The sequence below is a fragment of the Octopus bimaculoides genome, chromosome 3 (assembly GCF_001194135.2).
Source record: "Octopus bimaculoides isolate UCB-OBI-ISO-001 chromosome 3, ASM119413v2, whole genome shotgun sequence".
Taxonomy (NCBI): Eukaryota; Metazoa; Mollusca; class Cephalopoda; order Octopoda; family Octopodidae; genus Octopus; species Octopus bimaculoides.
Window position 1 is genome coordinate 71,972,228 of NC_068983.1, and position 16,628 is coordinate 71,988,855.

The following is a 16,628-nucleotide window of genomic DNA, read 5'->3' on the forward strand; positions in this document are numbered from 1 at the left end:
GAGGGAGGGAGGGAGAGAGGGGGAGAGAGAGGGAGGGAGAGAGAAAGAGAGAGAAAATTATCACATAACTCCAAGAGTGTTTTCTAAAAAATATGATGGCTTTTCATGACTGAATAGTTATTTGAATCAAGTTATTCTTCTGGAAGAAATCAACTGAACAGGGTTTTTTTTTAATTCTCTAACTGAAGTGGTTTGTCAAATTCTGTGCAGGCTTTTAAGTTGAGTTTTCTGAAGCAAGGAATTTACACTAGCCATTCACTTGACAATAGTATAAAGAACAATATTTTTGTATTGTTTTCTGTATTATTTTGTGATTCCCAGGCTCTGAGTATAAACTGATATTCATACAATTTGAAATGTCTTTAGTTCATACTCAAAGACAACTTTCAGTAACTTTCATTGTTAGTATGCCAGGCAAACTGCTTGGTGACATTTTGGTCCGTCTTCACATTCTAAGTTCAAATTCCGCTGAGGTCAACTTTGCCTTCCATCCTTTCAGGGTCGATAAAGTAATTGCCTGTCAAGTACTAGGGTCAATGTAATTGACTTCCTACTCCTTTCAGAAACTGTTGATCTTGCGTCAACATTTGAAACCATATTACAAACACACATATAGTGGGGTGCAGCATTTTAGTTTGATAAATACTGAACAGTAACCATTGCTATATCTACTCTTGAACTGTTTAATACAATTCTTTACAGAATTATAATTTGTAAAACAACTAAAGATTTTTGGTGTAGAATATATAAATTCATCTTACTTGTAGAGAAATGTTAGATAATACCTGATGCAGTAAGAGTTTAAGTAAACTGTTTGAAATTAAAAAGAGGAATGAATAGATGATTAAGAATATAAAAACATGAAATGTAATATATTCCTCAGTATATATTAGGGATAAACAAGTACCAAATTATGAGCACAATGGAAAAGAGAAGAATTAAGTGAGAAGGTAGAAGTAGAATATGAAAAATCCCTCTTCAGAAGTCAAACTCCTTTTACTGACATGATAGATACTTACAGGGTGTGTGTGTGTGTGCAAAAACAGAGTTATGGAGTTTGAAACCCTAGGAAATAGAATGCCTGAAAACCATTTGAGGATCTGGTTATGCAATAGGCAACATAATAGTTGAATATTAGATCAAGCAATCAACATTTGACTGCTTGCCCACTTGCCTGTCTGCCTTACTATGTTGAGATGAACAGCAACAATAATAAATGCAGAAGAGCAGTAGTTGAAGCATTCAGACTGGTTCACCTTGCCGCTTCCATTGTGGATACAGAATGTACAAGTATACAAAAAATGTACAGGTATACAAAACAGGCTGGACAATGAAAAAGTACATCTCCTGACTTGCTATGCTATGCCCCATACCATTATTCTTCATATCTAAGAATTTGACGTCTGATCCTTAACCATCTGGAGATGCATCATATGTAGTGCTATGAATCTGTGTATCATGCCAAGTCTTTTGACTGACAACTTACAACTACTTGACTGACTTAGATCTACACAATAACAACAACAACAACAAAACTTGTAGAACTAATTAGGTAGGTGAGATCTGAAGATACAGGCTTGAAATTTCACTATAAATAGTAAACATTCATTATCCAAAATAGCTTCAACAGCTTTGGACCTGTATATAGTTACAGTATACTACTAGCTAGATGGTTGTTGCAGCTGTTGGTTTACCCTAGGTCAAGGCTGATTGAGTAGAACTCTGTTTGAAGAATTTCCAGCAGGGACCATCATGTTTTTAGAGGAGTATTTAGGGTATTCTTCCTTTCCTCCCTTTTTAATACAGCAAGGTGTGATTTAATGGAGACCTTGCTGCTATTTCTAGCAAGTTCAATGACCATGTAGAGACTCTGCACATTATTGGTATATTATTGGAGCCTGCACATGGTCAATAACAATCATAGTAATTATTTCTAATTTAGGCACAAGGTCAACAATTTTGAGGGTAGGGTGTTGTTGATTACATTTACCCCTCTCTCTTGATCGGTATTTAATTTTGTTGACCTCAAAAAGATGAAAATCAAAGATGACCTTGGTGGGATTTGAACTCAGAATGTAAATAGTTAGAAGAAAGCAAGGCATTTTGTTTGATGTTTTAATAGTTCTGTCAATACAAAGCCCTTAATGATAATTGTTTTTAATTTAGGAATAATGCCAGTAACTTGGAGTGGGGTTAGTTGATTACATCAACCTCAATGTTTGACGAGTACTTTATTTTATCAACCCAGAATGGATGAAAGAGTTGGACCAAATACCACAAAACATTTTATCTAATGCTTTAGCAATTCTGCTAAAATGGAAATTTTTTTTATCAAAATGCAGAAGGAAACTGAGATGAGAAGTTGTTCCAATAGCTAAAGAAGGGAGTTTCGAAGAAAGGGCCAGAGGACTTGATCCTAGCTGCACAAGATCAAGCTCACATCATCATCATCATCATCATCATTTACATTTAACATCTGCTTTTCATGCTGGCATGGGTTAGATGGTTTGATTGGAACTGGTAAGCTGGAAGACTGCACCAGGTTCCAGTCTGTTTTGGCATGGTGCTACAGCTGGATGCCCTTCCTAATGCCAGGGTGCTTTTTTACATGCACTGGCATGGGTGCCATTTACATAACACCAGTAACGGACATAACTATGGTTCCACAGGTGCCATTTACATAACACTGGCAAGGATGAGATATATAAGAAAGAATATAAATAAGGAAGACATCTTGAGGAAGACATGTAGAGTGTGTGGTACAAGAGAAGAGATAGTTAAGGTGCTTGCTCAGAAGGTTCATAAGAACAGGAGACATGACCAAGTTAATACAGTCTTACGTTAACAGATTTGTAAAAAGCTTAGATTTGAACATGTTGAAAAGTGGTATGACCTTAAAGTAGAGTATGTCCTTGAAAATAACCATGTAAGGGTATTATGGAAGGTAAATGTAACATTCATATCAAGATATTGTTAAATTCAAAAGGAAAGATTGAATTGTTTAATCAATATTGTTTAACCCTTTCGTTACTAAAGTGTTTGAAAAAGAACGTTAGAAAATAGAGAAATACCAGGATCTAAGGCACAGAATTCAAAGACTTTGGAATTGCTGTAAGGTTGTTGTTATCCCAATTGTAATAAAAGTATGAGGAACAGTGACAAGAAGCTTAAGTGGCTGGTTGAAGATGATGGATATTGAGATGAATTTGCTGATTCTACAGAAAGCTTGTTTGTTTGGCACAGTGATAACCATAAGAGAGGTGCTTAATACGCAAAGCTGCAGGATGCAGTTTGATACCATATAATTAATTACAGACAGAACAAAAACATGATGCTGAGAGAAAAAAAGAAAGAAATGGTGATGATGATGCTGTTTTGTTGAAGAACCATATAGAGTTGGCAAAAGCATCAAGAATGGTAGAAGATGACTGTGTGGCATTACATAAAAGAGAAAGTGTAAGCATGGAAAATACCAAATAACAAAAAAGAAAAAAAATTCAAAACAATCAAAAATCCCCTAATCTTTAAGGATTACTAGTGGGAACCCCACAAAAACTAATCACCCTGACCACTAATGCAAGTATCTACTTCCCCTGCCCCCGCTAATCTACAGATACATGCTCAGAGCAAGCCAGTTCACTCAGACCATATTTGTCACTCTCATCCACATTCAAATTTACTGGAAACAGTAAATTGATCCTTCCTGTTAAAGGATCAAGACCTGAAATGTTGGGGGAGGGAGTAAGTCAATTACATCGACTCCAGTACTCAACTGGTACTTAATTTATTGACCGCAAAAGGATGAAAAGCAAAGTTGACCTTGGTAGAATTTGAACTCAGAACGTAGACATAGGTGAAATATTTCTAAGTATTTTGTCTGGCATGCTAATGATTTTCAATAATAATAATAATAATTATTATTATTATTATTATTATTATTATTATTATTATTATTATTGAAAATCATTAGCATGCCAGAAACCTTTCTACTATAGGCACAAGACCTGAAATTTGTGGGGAGGGGGATAGTTGATCACATCAACCCCAGTACTCAACTGGTGCTTAATTTATTGACCCCAAAAGGGTGAAAGGCAAAGTCAACCTCAGTGGAATTTGAATTCAGAACGTAAAGACAGACGAAATGCCACTAAGCATTCTGCCCGGCATGCTAACGATTCTGCCAGCTCACTGCCTTATTATTATTATTATTAATAATAATAATAATAATAATAATAATAATAATAATAATAATAATAATAAGAGTAATAACAATAATAATAGGCAGCTACAAGAATCAAACATAAAGGTTGTTTCTGTTGTCATTGGAGCACTGGGCTCACTACAACCCAACATGAATAAACATCTAGGTACTTTAGAAATACCCTACAATGTCGGTGTATTGCAAAAATTGGCTTTACTTGGAATTGCATGCATACTGCATAAAATACTACCAGTCTAAAGTTCTTATTACTTGACAGACAGCACAAATTCCTGGTTCACACAATATCTTCAATCTACAACATCACAATAATAATAATGGCTTCAAATTTTGCCACAAGGGCAACAATTTGGGGGAAGGGGTTAAGTTGATTACATTAACCTCAGTGCACAACTGGTACTTATTTTATCGATTCCAAAAGGATGAAAGGCAAAGTCAACCTTGGCGGAATTTGAACTCAGAATGTAAAGACAGATGAAATGCCACAAAGTATTTTGCCCGGTGTGCTAACAATCCTGCTAGTTTGCCACCTTAATAATAATAATAATAATAATAATAATAATAATAATAATAATAATAAATATCATCAGCATGATGTCTTCCATGATGGCATGGGTCATTATTATTATTATTGTTATTAAGGCAATGAGCTGGCAGAATCATTAGCATACTAGACAAAATGCTTAGCAGTATTCCATCAGCCACTATATTCTGAGTTCAAATTCCACTGAGGTCGACTTTGCTTTTCATCCTTTTGGGGTTAATAAATTAAGTACCAATTGAGTACTTGGGTTGATGCAATCAACTATCCTCCTCCCTCAAATTTCAGGCCTTGTGCCTATAGTAGAAAGGATTATTATTATTATATATACTGGATTAAATTCACTGCAGTATCAGAACTGGTATTTATTTTATCAACATCTGAAAGGTAAAAAGCAAAATGAACCATGCTGAGATTTGAACTCAGAACATAAAGCAATGCAACTGGGTATCACATAACATTTTCTCCAACACCTTATCAATTCTACTAACAATGATGAAAATGATTTCATTATATTCAAATTGAGACTCAAGAGAAAACATTTTAATGTTGATATCAAGAATAATGGCAATCTGTAAAAAACAAAATTGCACTTCACAAAATGCAGGTCATAAAATGCGAAAATTAAATCATGCATACACACAAAAAAAAAAAATAATCCATAAAGCAATGGAACTTAAAAATGGAAACAAATGCATGAAACAATTAGTAAATTTATATACAGATTAGGACATTTGTAATTATAACATAAGGGAATCATATCTTTAAGGTACATAGGATTAAAGGCTCGATTGTAAATTTGCGAGTTTTAGAATTGAGTGGAGATATTTGTTTGTTTTTTGTTTTCTCAGTGTCTTTAAAGGTTAAAAGAAAAATTAGAAAAACTATTTTAATATTTTAGTCCTTTAACTACTAGAGAGAATAACTTACAGGTCTGAGAATTCTGTGCACTGAAGGAAAAATTCTTAATCCCATGAATTATGCTTTGCAATAATGTGGTTCAGAGTTTGATCTCACAGTAAGATACTTTGGACATATGCCTTTGGCTATAACTTTGGTTTGAGTTAAGTCTTATGAGTTACAATAGGTAGATGGAGACTGTGATGAAAGTCATTGGATAGACTATACCCATTCTTGGATTGGTAGTAGTCTTTATACATCCTCCAGTTCAACACCCATATTTGTCTTTAGGTGGGGTGGGTTTTAGCAGAGTCAACTCTTGCAAATATTCTTACTAGGTCCCCCAGTCTGAATATAGTTATGCTTCTTTCTATTATAGTAACCCATGAGGCAAAGTTTCTGTCTCTCTGTCTCTCTTTCTTCTTATTTATCTTGGAGGCCCTGCAAATATGATGAATGCTGCCTTTCATTTTTTTTGACTAAGACATTAATAAATGTATAAAGTAAAATCAATTAACGCTTTCAAGGAAGAATACTGGAACAATTCTCAAAATATTGAGTAAGGGGGAAAAAAAATGTATTGTTTAACAAAGAAACTCCAGCCTTCTTTGTGACTCCCACTATGTTCAATCAATAATTATAAATTGACTTAGGATATTTTCATTTTTTGGTGTCATTTCTACTCCTAACTGACCCTCAATTAAAAACCTGAAAATAAATAATAATTAAAAATAAAATAATTAAAACAGTAAGGAAGCAGTTTTTACATGCTGAATTTTCATTAGGATTTTTTTTTCTGGGGCATTAAGTAGGCACAGAGGCAACAAAATACAAGGCAATGAACACAAAAGATTATATATGTGTATGTGAGTATATGTGTGTGTGTATAACATTTATATATATATAATATATTTATATATGTTATCATTATAATCTTTCTCTTATTTTCATTTTTCTGTTTTTTTTTTGTATTTGTCTTTTTTCTCACTTTCTCTCTACTGCCATAAAATGCAAATTTGCAACATAACAATGAAAGCTGGAGGCAAGAGAGAATAAGGCAGTGGAAGACGAGAGAGATAGATACTGCAGTATAGAGAATTTCTTAGTAGCCACAAAATGCACTGACAAAACTTTGAAGACTGACCTCTTGCCAGTTATCTACCCTTGATTGCTTGCAGGGCTGCTCCATGCTTTCACTGTTTCTATTTAATTGTTCTGCAAAAGCCTAGATAGAACAAGGATAACACAGATATTATGGCCTTCTAAACAATTTTACATGTATGAAATTATTCATGCAGAGATTTTTTTTTGTTTACAATCAAATATGTATATATATATATTTCTTTTTTTGTTAAAATATGGAATAAATTTTGTCTGTAAATTCGTTTTTCTACATTGTATCAAATGTAAATAGCATCTATGAGACAAGGCATCAGCCAATTTTTATTCATAGCTATAGACTAATAATCTCTATTTTTAGACACTATGACAAACTGGATAACAACAAAACACAGGGGACACTAACTGATTATCTTTTTCCAATTCACTCAAAACCTTTTACTGGATTTTGTTCAATTTTCCTCAACAAACTTTCACATAAAACATTTTCTAAAAACTGGTTTGTTTTTATAAGCAGTCAATACATTAAAAGCTTCCATCAAATTTCAGTATTTTGATTTTCAGATATAATTTAGTTGTTCTCAATAAAATCTCAAATGGCAATAAGGATGGTATTCATAAAAAAACATTTAATTATCATGCTGAACTACTGATGAAAGGGGCCTAGCATTCTGGCTCAAAACGATTTGTTTTAAATCAATCCTCTCTACTTATCTATGACATCATGGATAATATGATACTAAGTCCTTTAGTAATAATAGTTGTTGAGGCTAGCCTGATTGCTGACTGTTCAGGCTAGAGTGAATAGAAATATATTCAGAAGAGCTCCACATGTTAGTTCTACATGCATTTATGCATGCATGCATCCATGTATGTATGTATGTATGTATGTATGTATGTATGTATGTATGTATGTATGTATGTATGTATGTATGTATGTATGTATGTATGCACACATGCATGTTTGCCAGTCACTAAATTAATAAAAATACTAAAATATGGGATAAATCAGGCAAATATACAACTTATGTTAGTTGTATTACAATATTAAATATATACTCATCAATCAAAGTTGCAGGCATTATCCTATAATTAAAACTAAATGGTCAAAGTGTCTTTTTGTGTTGACTCAACAATAAAAAAATATACATAGTTTTTAAACCAATAAGAGACCCCTAATGTCATTATTTGGTCTGTTGGAAATAACAGCCAAATGTCTCTCAAATAATACCCTATCTTATAAAAATGTATTCCTTGCTAAACTATAACTGAATAAAAAAAAATTACCAGGGTCTAAACAACACCAACAAAAACTACATGATCATCCTTTATCTTTTCTCACCTCGATAACATGAAACATTGCACTAGACAAAAAATCACAGCTCATGGACTGACAACAGTCACAAATCACCTCCATAAAACAAAAATACTCAAAATGAATGACAAGGGCAGTACTATTTGATGTTGAATAAGCTCCAGGCCCCACAACTCCTGCCATTAAAAGTAAAATCACCCCCACACACTCATACACTATAACATTCTCAAACACTACTGCAAAACAAGTCAATGACAGAGCCACTATGAAGTCTTTTGACTTGCTTAGAAAAGCAGTCAAATTTCTTTCAAATCATATTCAGCTTTCTTAAATAATAAATAGTTGGCATGATTTTGATTATAGGTCTGCTTGAAAAAGTCTAAACTACAATTACAACATCCTAAAAGCATTATTCTTTCCACCCAGTCCTGATAAACATAAAGGATACGTTCACACAAAAGCAAATGCATTATCAATAACCTCATTAGACCACTCTTGGACTGGGATGCATACCATCAATGATAAGTGTAGAGGAACAATGACTATTATGATTTATCCAAGTCCAGCTTGCTGTTTTTGCTATGGCTAACAATTCATTTAGAAGCAGGACTGGTGCTAAGCACTAGGAAAACTAGGTGATTTCTTGGAGTGCTAAAATTGGGGAACCCATAAAAAAACTTACACAAAATTTCTTAATTCAATTAAAAGCACAAAAGAAAGTAGATGATGTCACAACCAGAACAAACAAGGATGAAGGATGTGGGCAAGTGGGTGAGGAAAGAGACTTGTGTGGTGTTATGACCAATCACATGATTTGGCAAGAAATATTTCAAGTTTCATCCAGTAAGAGATTTACTTAATGATATATGTGATCATAAAATATAGATTTCTTGTACACAAGTTAACTATTTTTGCATTTTTCATTTGGTGTAATGAGGATGGTGGCTGGAGAATGTTGAAAGAGGATCATAGTGCAGGACTGGAAGAAAAGGGCTGAGAGAAGGAAGAAGATGTTGTAGACCTGGTTGAGGGTGCTGGATACTCTGGCACTGGTTCAGTACAGAAGTATATAAAGTTCAAGTTGAAGACTGGTGTAAGAATTCTAACTCACAAAACAGAGTAAAAACAACAACTGCACCAATCTCTTTTGTAGTATCTTGAAGGAAGTTATAAACCTCAGTCAACAAATGGTTTTGGAATTAATAAGGGAATTAACTAAGACTTTTGGCCATCCTTTAATGAATCTATGTTGTTGATGCCGAGCACCAAGTCAAACAAATCTATGATCAAATACATTCCACTTGAAACCATCACCATTTTTTAAAAACTTTTTTGTATACTTAGGCCTTTATAGTCTATTGGTCCCTCATTTTTAGAAGGGTAGGGTGAAGGAGATTTGACTGCCAATCCTAATCGCTTCAGTGACTATACAGAGGTTTTTCTAATATGTTGATCATTCAAGATTGTTGATGCCTCCACTCAAAGTTTTTTTTAGGGTTTAATATAAGGAAAACACTATTTTACATTATGATTTCTAACATTATGCTAAAATATTCTCTATTCTTTGAAAAAAACTTTTCCCATATTATCACATACTGTGAAGATATCTTATTCAACTAAGCCTAAACTATCCCAATGACAGCTTTTTCTAATATGGCTAAACCAAATACAAATAATGATAACAATACTTCTAATTGCATTAGAAGCAGATGTAGTGAGTACTCTTTAACCCTTTCGTTACTGTATTTATTTTGAGATGCTCTGTGTTTCTTTCAATTACTTTAAATGTAACAAAGAATTTAGTAAAATAATTTAGTTAGCATTTGGCTAGTATTAGGAACATAAATTATGACTAAGGTTTAGTGGAAGATTTTAATTCAAAACTTATGAAAACAAGACATTTGTACTCAGAGCCGGAGCTGGTTTCAGCCGGGTTGGTAACAAAAGGGTTAAATTATAATGTCTAGCTAATAATATTGCATATGAGAGTACAGTCAAAACACCTAATACAAGAATTATGTTGGATTCACCACTAGTACTTTTAAAGTTAGGTTTTATTGACATACATACCCCTTTCAGAACTGAAATAAGGAGTAGACCTTTCTTATTCACCTTTATATGAGATTTCAAAGATAGTAACATACCTTTTAATATTAAATACATCACCATCATCATCATCGTCATCATCATCATCATCATCATCATCGTTTAACGTCCACCTTCCATGCTGGTATGGGTAGGACGGTTTGACAGGAGCCGGCCAGGCAGAAGACCACACTGGACTTCTGTGACTTTTTGGCAGGATTTTTACAGCTGGATGCCCTTCCTAACACCAACCACCCAGTAAGGTGGACTCAGTGCACAAATACAGCACTCAAAAAATAGTTCAACCCTATACTGGCAACTGAAAAGCATGCAGTTTGTGTCTAGCACAAGTTCTCAAAAACACTTTTACTAAGACACTTCAATTAAACAGCAAATTCAAGAAAATAACTTAAAGCAATCATAAAATTATAAATTATTTTTACACACTAAGAGCCTATTTCCTACCATGATTGATTTACACACATACATGTATGAATATGTGTGTGTGTGTGTGTGTGTGTGTGTGTGCACGTGCACACATGCATGTGTATGCATGTATATTTCTTACTATTCTCTTGTACTCTCATATCTGCACTGAAATCTACTACATCTTATTATCTGTAACCCCTTTGAACTTGTTTTAACAAACTGACATGAAACATTCAGCAGAAATAAGATTCATTATCTGACTGCATGATATATCTATTTGATTATTAACCAATACATACTGTGTCTTTTCATTTCTCCATGTTCCTTGTCCCTTCGTTTATCACTTAAACTTCTTCACCTACCTATCCTTTCATTCTGCATTAGCATAATATTAATGTACATTTATGGATACATCCACTACCTGTATACTTTAAGTTGTATTTAGATGGTATCTGTTTAATTTACTTATGTCTCTATCTTATTCTCTGTCCCTCCCTTGCAACTAATTCTATCTTGTTTTATTAAATTATTTATTAATTATCCACCAATATTTTCCATTTCTAATCTTAGCTTTTATGCATGTAATCATACTATGAACTGCATATTTCTCTGTTTCCACAAAAGTGTCTTCTTCCTCCATTTGTTTCATATAATTTCCATCATCCAATCCATTACCAAAGTTTTTGTATAGCAAATAGTTAGTTTCATACACTTGTTTATTCTGACTTATATATAGATATTACTGGATTTATGTTCTCTGCCTGTTCCTTCTATCTGATTTTACTCTGATTCTTTCTAGATTCATCATAATTTTTATTCCCATTTATACGTATTTTCTGTTATAGTTACTGTTTTCCAGCATACACTTTTTCTTTAGAATTTCTCAAACGATTTGTGTAAATAAAGTTCATATATAGGTCCTTTACACACACACACACACACACACACACACGACCAGTCTAAAAACACCTAGCCATCTTGTATTAATCACTTCTCTTATTTACAATAGTAATGCATAAGTAAGCCCTGGAGTAGGGCTTACTTTCATATTTTACCATACACATGCATATAGATAGTTGCAAGCATGACTGTGGAGTAAGAAGCTTGCTTTCCAATCACAAGGTTTTGGATTCAGTCTTACTGCTTGGCTCCTTGAGCAAGTATCTTTTACTATAGTCCCAAACTGAGTAAAGACTTGTGAGATTTAGCAGATGGAAACCAAAAATGTCTGCTTTCCATGCTGGCACTGGCAATGAACACATTTGAATGGTGCTTTTTAAGTACCACTCAAGCGGTACTGGCATCGGCCACAACAATGATTTCACTTACAGTTCTATATCTAAGAAATTTCCCCAAGACACGTCATGAAGGCTGGAGGGTATATCAGCCGAAACGTTGTGTTAACAACAAACAAGTTGAGGACAAATATCCACTGCCATGTAGCATGGCTGTTCACACACGTGTCATACAGTCTACCTTTCACTCTGAGTGAGAGGCCTTTTGTTACCAGCAGAGGTAGGAGCTCTCTGAACTTTGCCCAGGCAATTCTTATTTTAGCAGCTATGCTCTCATCCACCTCCACTACTGACTTGGTCACCTAGGTAATGGAAGTTATCAACTACTTCTAGTTTTTACCCCTGGCATGTGATGGAATCTTTTTTCTGCACATTTTCAGTGTTTATTGCCCCTGTGCATCTGTCACACCCAAAAACTATCTTCCCAGTTAACCTTGCTTTGATATTGCTGCACTTCTTATGCGTCCATAGGTTACACTGGGTACATCTTATGGAATTTCTGCCTTTGCCTTTTCTACAGATTGAGCAGGGCTATCTACCTGAAGGGATTTGTGGTTTGTCTGCATTCCTACTTACTAAGACTTTGGTTTTTGCTAGATTGACTCCAAGGCCCTTCAATTCTAGACCTTGCTTCCACACCTGAAACTTCTCCTCTTGTTCTGGTAGTGACTCAGCTTTTAGAGCAAGATCATCAGCATAGAGGAGCTCTCAGGAGCAACCTGTCTTGAATTCTTCTCTTATTGCCTTGAGGACTATGATGAATAAGAGGGGACTGAGGACTGATCCTTGGTGGACTCCTACTACTACTACCCAGAATTCTTCACTATACTCGTTGCCAACCCTCACCTTACTGACAGCATCCCTGTACATGGCTTGTACATCTCTCACTAACCACTCATCTAGCCCTAGTTTCCACATTGACCACCAGATAAGGGATCAGGGGACCCTATCAAAGCTTTCTCAATGTCAATGAAATCTAAGTACAGAGGTTTATCTTTGGCTAGGAATTTCTCCTGTAGCTGTCTTACCAGAAATATAGCATCAGTGGTGCTTCTCCCTGGTACAAACCCAAACTGCATCTCATCTAAATTAACTCTCTCCCTAATTAGTTGGGCTATGACCTTCTTCATGACTTTCATCACCTGATCCAACAATTTGATACCTCTGTAATTATTCCCAACTAATGCATCACCTTTACCTTTGTAGCAGTTGACTATGGTACTGTTACACCAGTCATTGGGTATGACTCCTTCATGTATCACCTGGTTGACCATAAGGGGTGACTATACTATAGCCTATACCGCCAAATATTTTAAGCATCTCCGCAGTGATTCCAGATGAGCTGGGGGTTTCCCTGTCTTCATACCCTTAATTGCTTTATCTACCAAAGTGTCAATTTGGATAACTGGTCCCTCTGTTAGGTTGACATTCGCAGACTCTCTTTCTCCCATTCATTCTCTTCATTTAGCAACCTTTCATAATGGTGCCTCCAAGTCTCTCTTTGCAGCATCATTAAATGAAAGTGAGCCATCATCCATGCAGACACATTTCTCTCTTATGACATCATGATTCTCTCTCACACACTGTCTTGCAGTACAAAACACCTCAAGTCTTTGGTCCTCACAACGCAGAACATTAGCAAATTTCACAGAGAGATTTATGCAGTAGCAGCACGATAAAGTGATAGCATGTTGTCAACTTAATGTGACAGTACCATAAAAGGGAAGAATGCTACTGTTATTTAGCCCTAGGAAATACCTATCTGCCTATTGACAGCTAGCAAGCCATGCTACTCCAGACTGATGATGAGCAACGACTCTGAAAGTAGTCTCTGGATGCTGGTTTTGCTGGATGGAGGTGCTTGTCTCCACTTTGAAAACATAAGGAAACAGGAAATGTGTCAAGTCCAACAGGAGATGGTGTTTCCTAGGGCTAAATAAAGTAGTATTCTTCCATTTTATGGGACTGTCACATTAAGTTGACAACATGCTATCACTTTATTCGCAAATTTGTTCTCATCTGCTTCCCCTCTGGCTAAGTAAACCTGTCTCTTAGCTTCCCTTCTGGCAATCTGATACAGTTCCCTGCTACCACCATACTTCCAGTCCTTCCATGCCTGTTTCTTTTCCCTAATGGCCCTGTCAGCTACATTGTTCCACCATCACGTTACCTTAGGTCAAGAGGGGACTTTGCACCATCCACAAATCTGGTCAGTAGCCCTCAACAAGTTGTCCCAAAGGAACATCCAGTTGTCTCCCACATTATGTGATGCTATATCTTCCTCTTTTCTGTCAAAGGCTTCAAGTAATACGTCTTCTTTTTCATCAAATGCTTCAAGTAATATATGTGTGTGTGTGTGTGTGTGTGTGTGTGTGTGTGTGTGTGTGTGTGTGTGTGTTTGTGTGTATGTGTGTTCCAACCCATGTAAGCATAGAAAGTGAGCATTAAAACGATGATGCTAATGAACAATGATAGATGATTAGAGATGGCAGGTTTATCTTAATCAGTGGATTAAGAAGACCATTCACACACAGATGGACTCACTACATTTGAATGTATACTTCAACCTTCATTAAATACAAAGTGCCTCACAACTGTGCAAAAGTTTAAAAATTAGTCAGGGATCAGGGCCTATTGATTTCTCCTCAGACACACATGTACGCATATTAATAGGTATAATTATGAATGTATGAAGACGTTTATATATGTGAAGGTGTGTGTATTTGTATGTGTGTGTGTATATATATATGTATATATATATATATATATATATATATATATATATATATATATATCATCATCATTTAACATCCATCTTCCCTTCCATGGTAGCATGGGTTGGACAGTTTGACAGAAGCTGCTCAGGCAAAAGACTGCACCAAACCTGTATTTGTTTTGGGATGGGTTTTGTGACTGGATGCTCTTCTTCACACCAACCACCCCATAGGGTGGACTGAGTGCTTTTTATGTGGCACCAGCACAGGCAAGGTAAATTTTGGAAGGGATTTTACAGCTGGATGCCCTTCCAAATGCCAACCACTTCACAATGTGGACAGGATACTTTTTACATAGCATCAGCACTGGAAGGGCCACTAGATAATTTGAAAGACAAAGAATCTTCAAGAGAGGAGGGGGCATTGGAGGAGGTGACCTTGTGCCAGATGATGGAAGATTAGAGTGGGACAGAGAGACAGATAGATAGGCACAGGAATGGCTATGTGGTAAGAAGCTTGTGTGTATGTATATATTTATGTACCAAACCCACTCACAAGGCTTGGGTTGCCTCAGGGCTATAGTAAAAGACACTTACCCAAGATGTCACACAGTGGGACTGAACCTAGAACCATGTGGTTGGGAAGCAAACACCTTACCACACAGCCATACCTGCACCTATAGATGTATAATTTAGGACAATCAGTAAGTTGTCATTATAATACTCAGAGTTTCAAATGTCAGAGCAAAGAGCTATGATGCATTCTCGTCAGCTATGAATTACCATTAATAGCTGATGAGAATGCATCGTAGCTCTTCATTCTGACATTTGAAACTCTGAATACTATAATGACAACTTACTGATTGTCCTAAATTATACATATGTAAATAATCCTCTATTTACCTAATATCAAGGTTTCATTCTTTTGTTGTCACTTATTATTATTATTACTATTATTATTATTATTATTATTATTATTATATATATATATATATATATATATATATATATATATATAGGTGTAAGAGTGGTTGTGTGGTAAGTAGCTTGCTTACCAACCACATGGTTCTGGGTTCAGTCCTACTGCGTGGCACTTAGTGGTTCGGCAAAAGAGACCGATAGAATAAGTACTAGGCTTCCAAAGAATAAGACCTGGGGTTGATTTGCTCGACTAAAGGCAGTGCTCCAGCATGGCCACAGTCAAACGACTGAAACAAGTAAAAGAATTAAAGAATAGAATATATATATACATATATATGCGCGCGTGCACACACACACACACACACATATATGTACCTCTCGAATGCTTACAGAAATGAATGTAAAGCTTTCAAGTCGATGTTAAACATTAGGTTTGGGTTTCGAATTTAGTAACAGGTTCTAACTAGGTTATTGTTTCTGATATTTCTAGCCAAGTATTATTCATATCGAGCTATTGCTGTTTACCCCACCCCATCACCCAATTGACCTTGATTTAGCCATGACTACTGCATCATTTTGTTTTCACCAAAATGTGTGATTCAAGGGAGGTTTGGCTGCTATTCCTGGCAGATTTTGTAATCAGGTAGAGACTCTCTCACTGGCTCAAGAAAGATCAAGCTGGCTTAATCGCAATTTTTTAATCTTCTCACACATTGGGTGGTTGTCTGGTTGTTTACTGTTTCAGCTGAACTTGTATCCTGCAATGTGACACATCTTTTAACAATGATACTACATTTACTGCATTGCATTACCTCAGAAGATGATATCATCTTCAGGCAATACAATGAATTTCTTGTCAAACAATGGCTAACATCTATGAAAAACGTTTCAATATATATATGGGTGTGTGTGTATGTGTGTACGAGTAGTGTATATTACATTCTTATAAGAAACTTCTTATGGAAAACATGATACTACAAAGTAAAAAATAATAGGATAAGTATAAGATAGCTTGATTCAATCATTGAATGTGTTACTATGTTGACAATCTTTGTGAAGAAAGAAAATGAATGAAATAGATTGATATATAT

General features: G+C 35.3%; 1 protein-coding gene across 5 annotated transcripts in view; it reads right to left on the reverse strand.

Annotated features, from left to right (window-relative positions):
• LOC106875473 (tubby-related protein 4) overlaps window positions 1-16,628 on the reverse strand; it is a 682,417-nt gene that overhangs the window by 28,384 nt on the left and 637,405 nt on the right. For 3 of the 5 annotated variants that reach the window (XM_052966219.1, XM_014923631.2, XM_014923630.2), the window contains one exon: window positions 6,805-6,885. The exons of the other annotated variants lie outside the window; for them this stretch is intronic. In XM_052966219.1, the coding sequence (XP_052822179.1) occupies window positions 6,805-6,885 (81 nt within the window). The remainder of the gene's footprint in view (window positions 1-6,804; window positions 6,886-16,628) is intronic. 5 annotated transcript variants of the gene reach the window in all.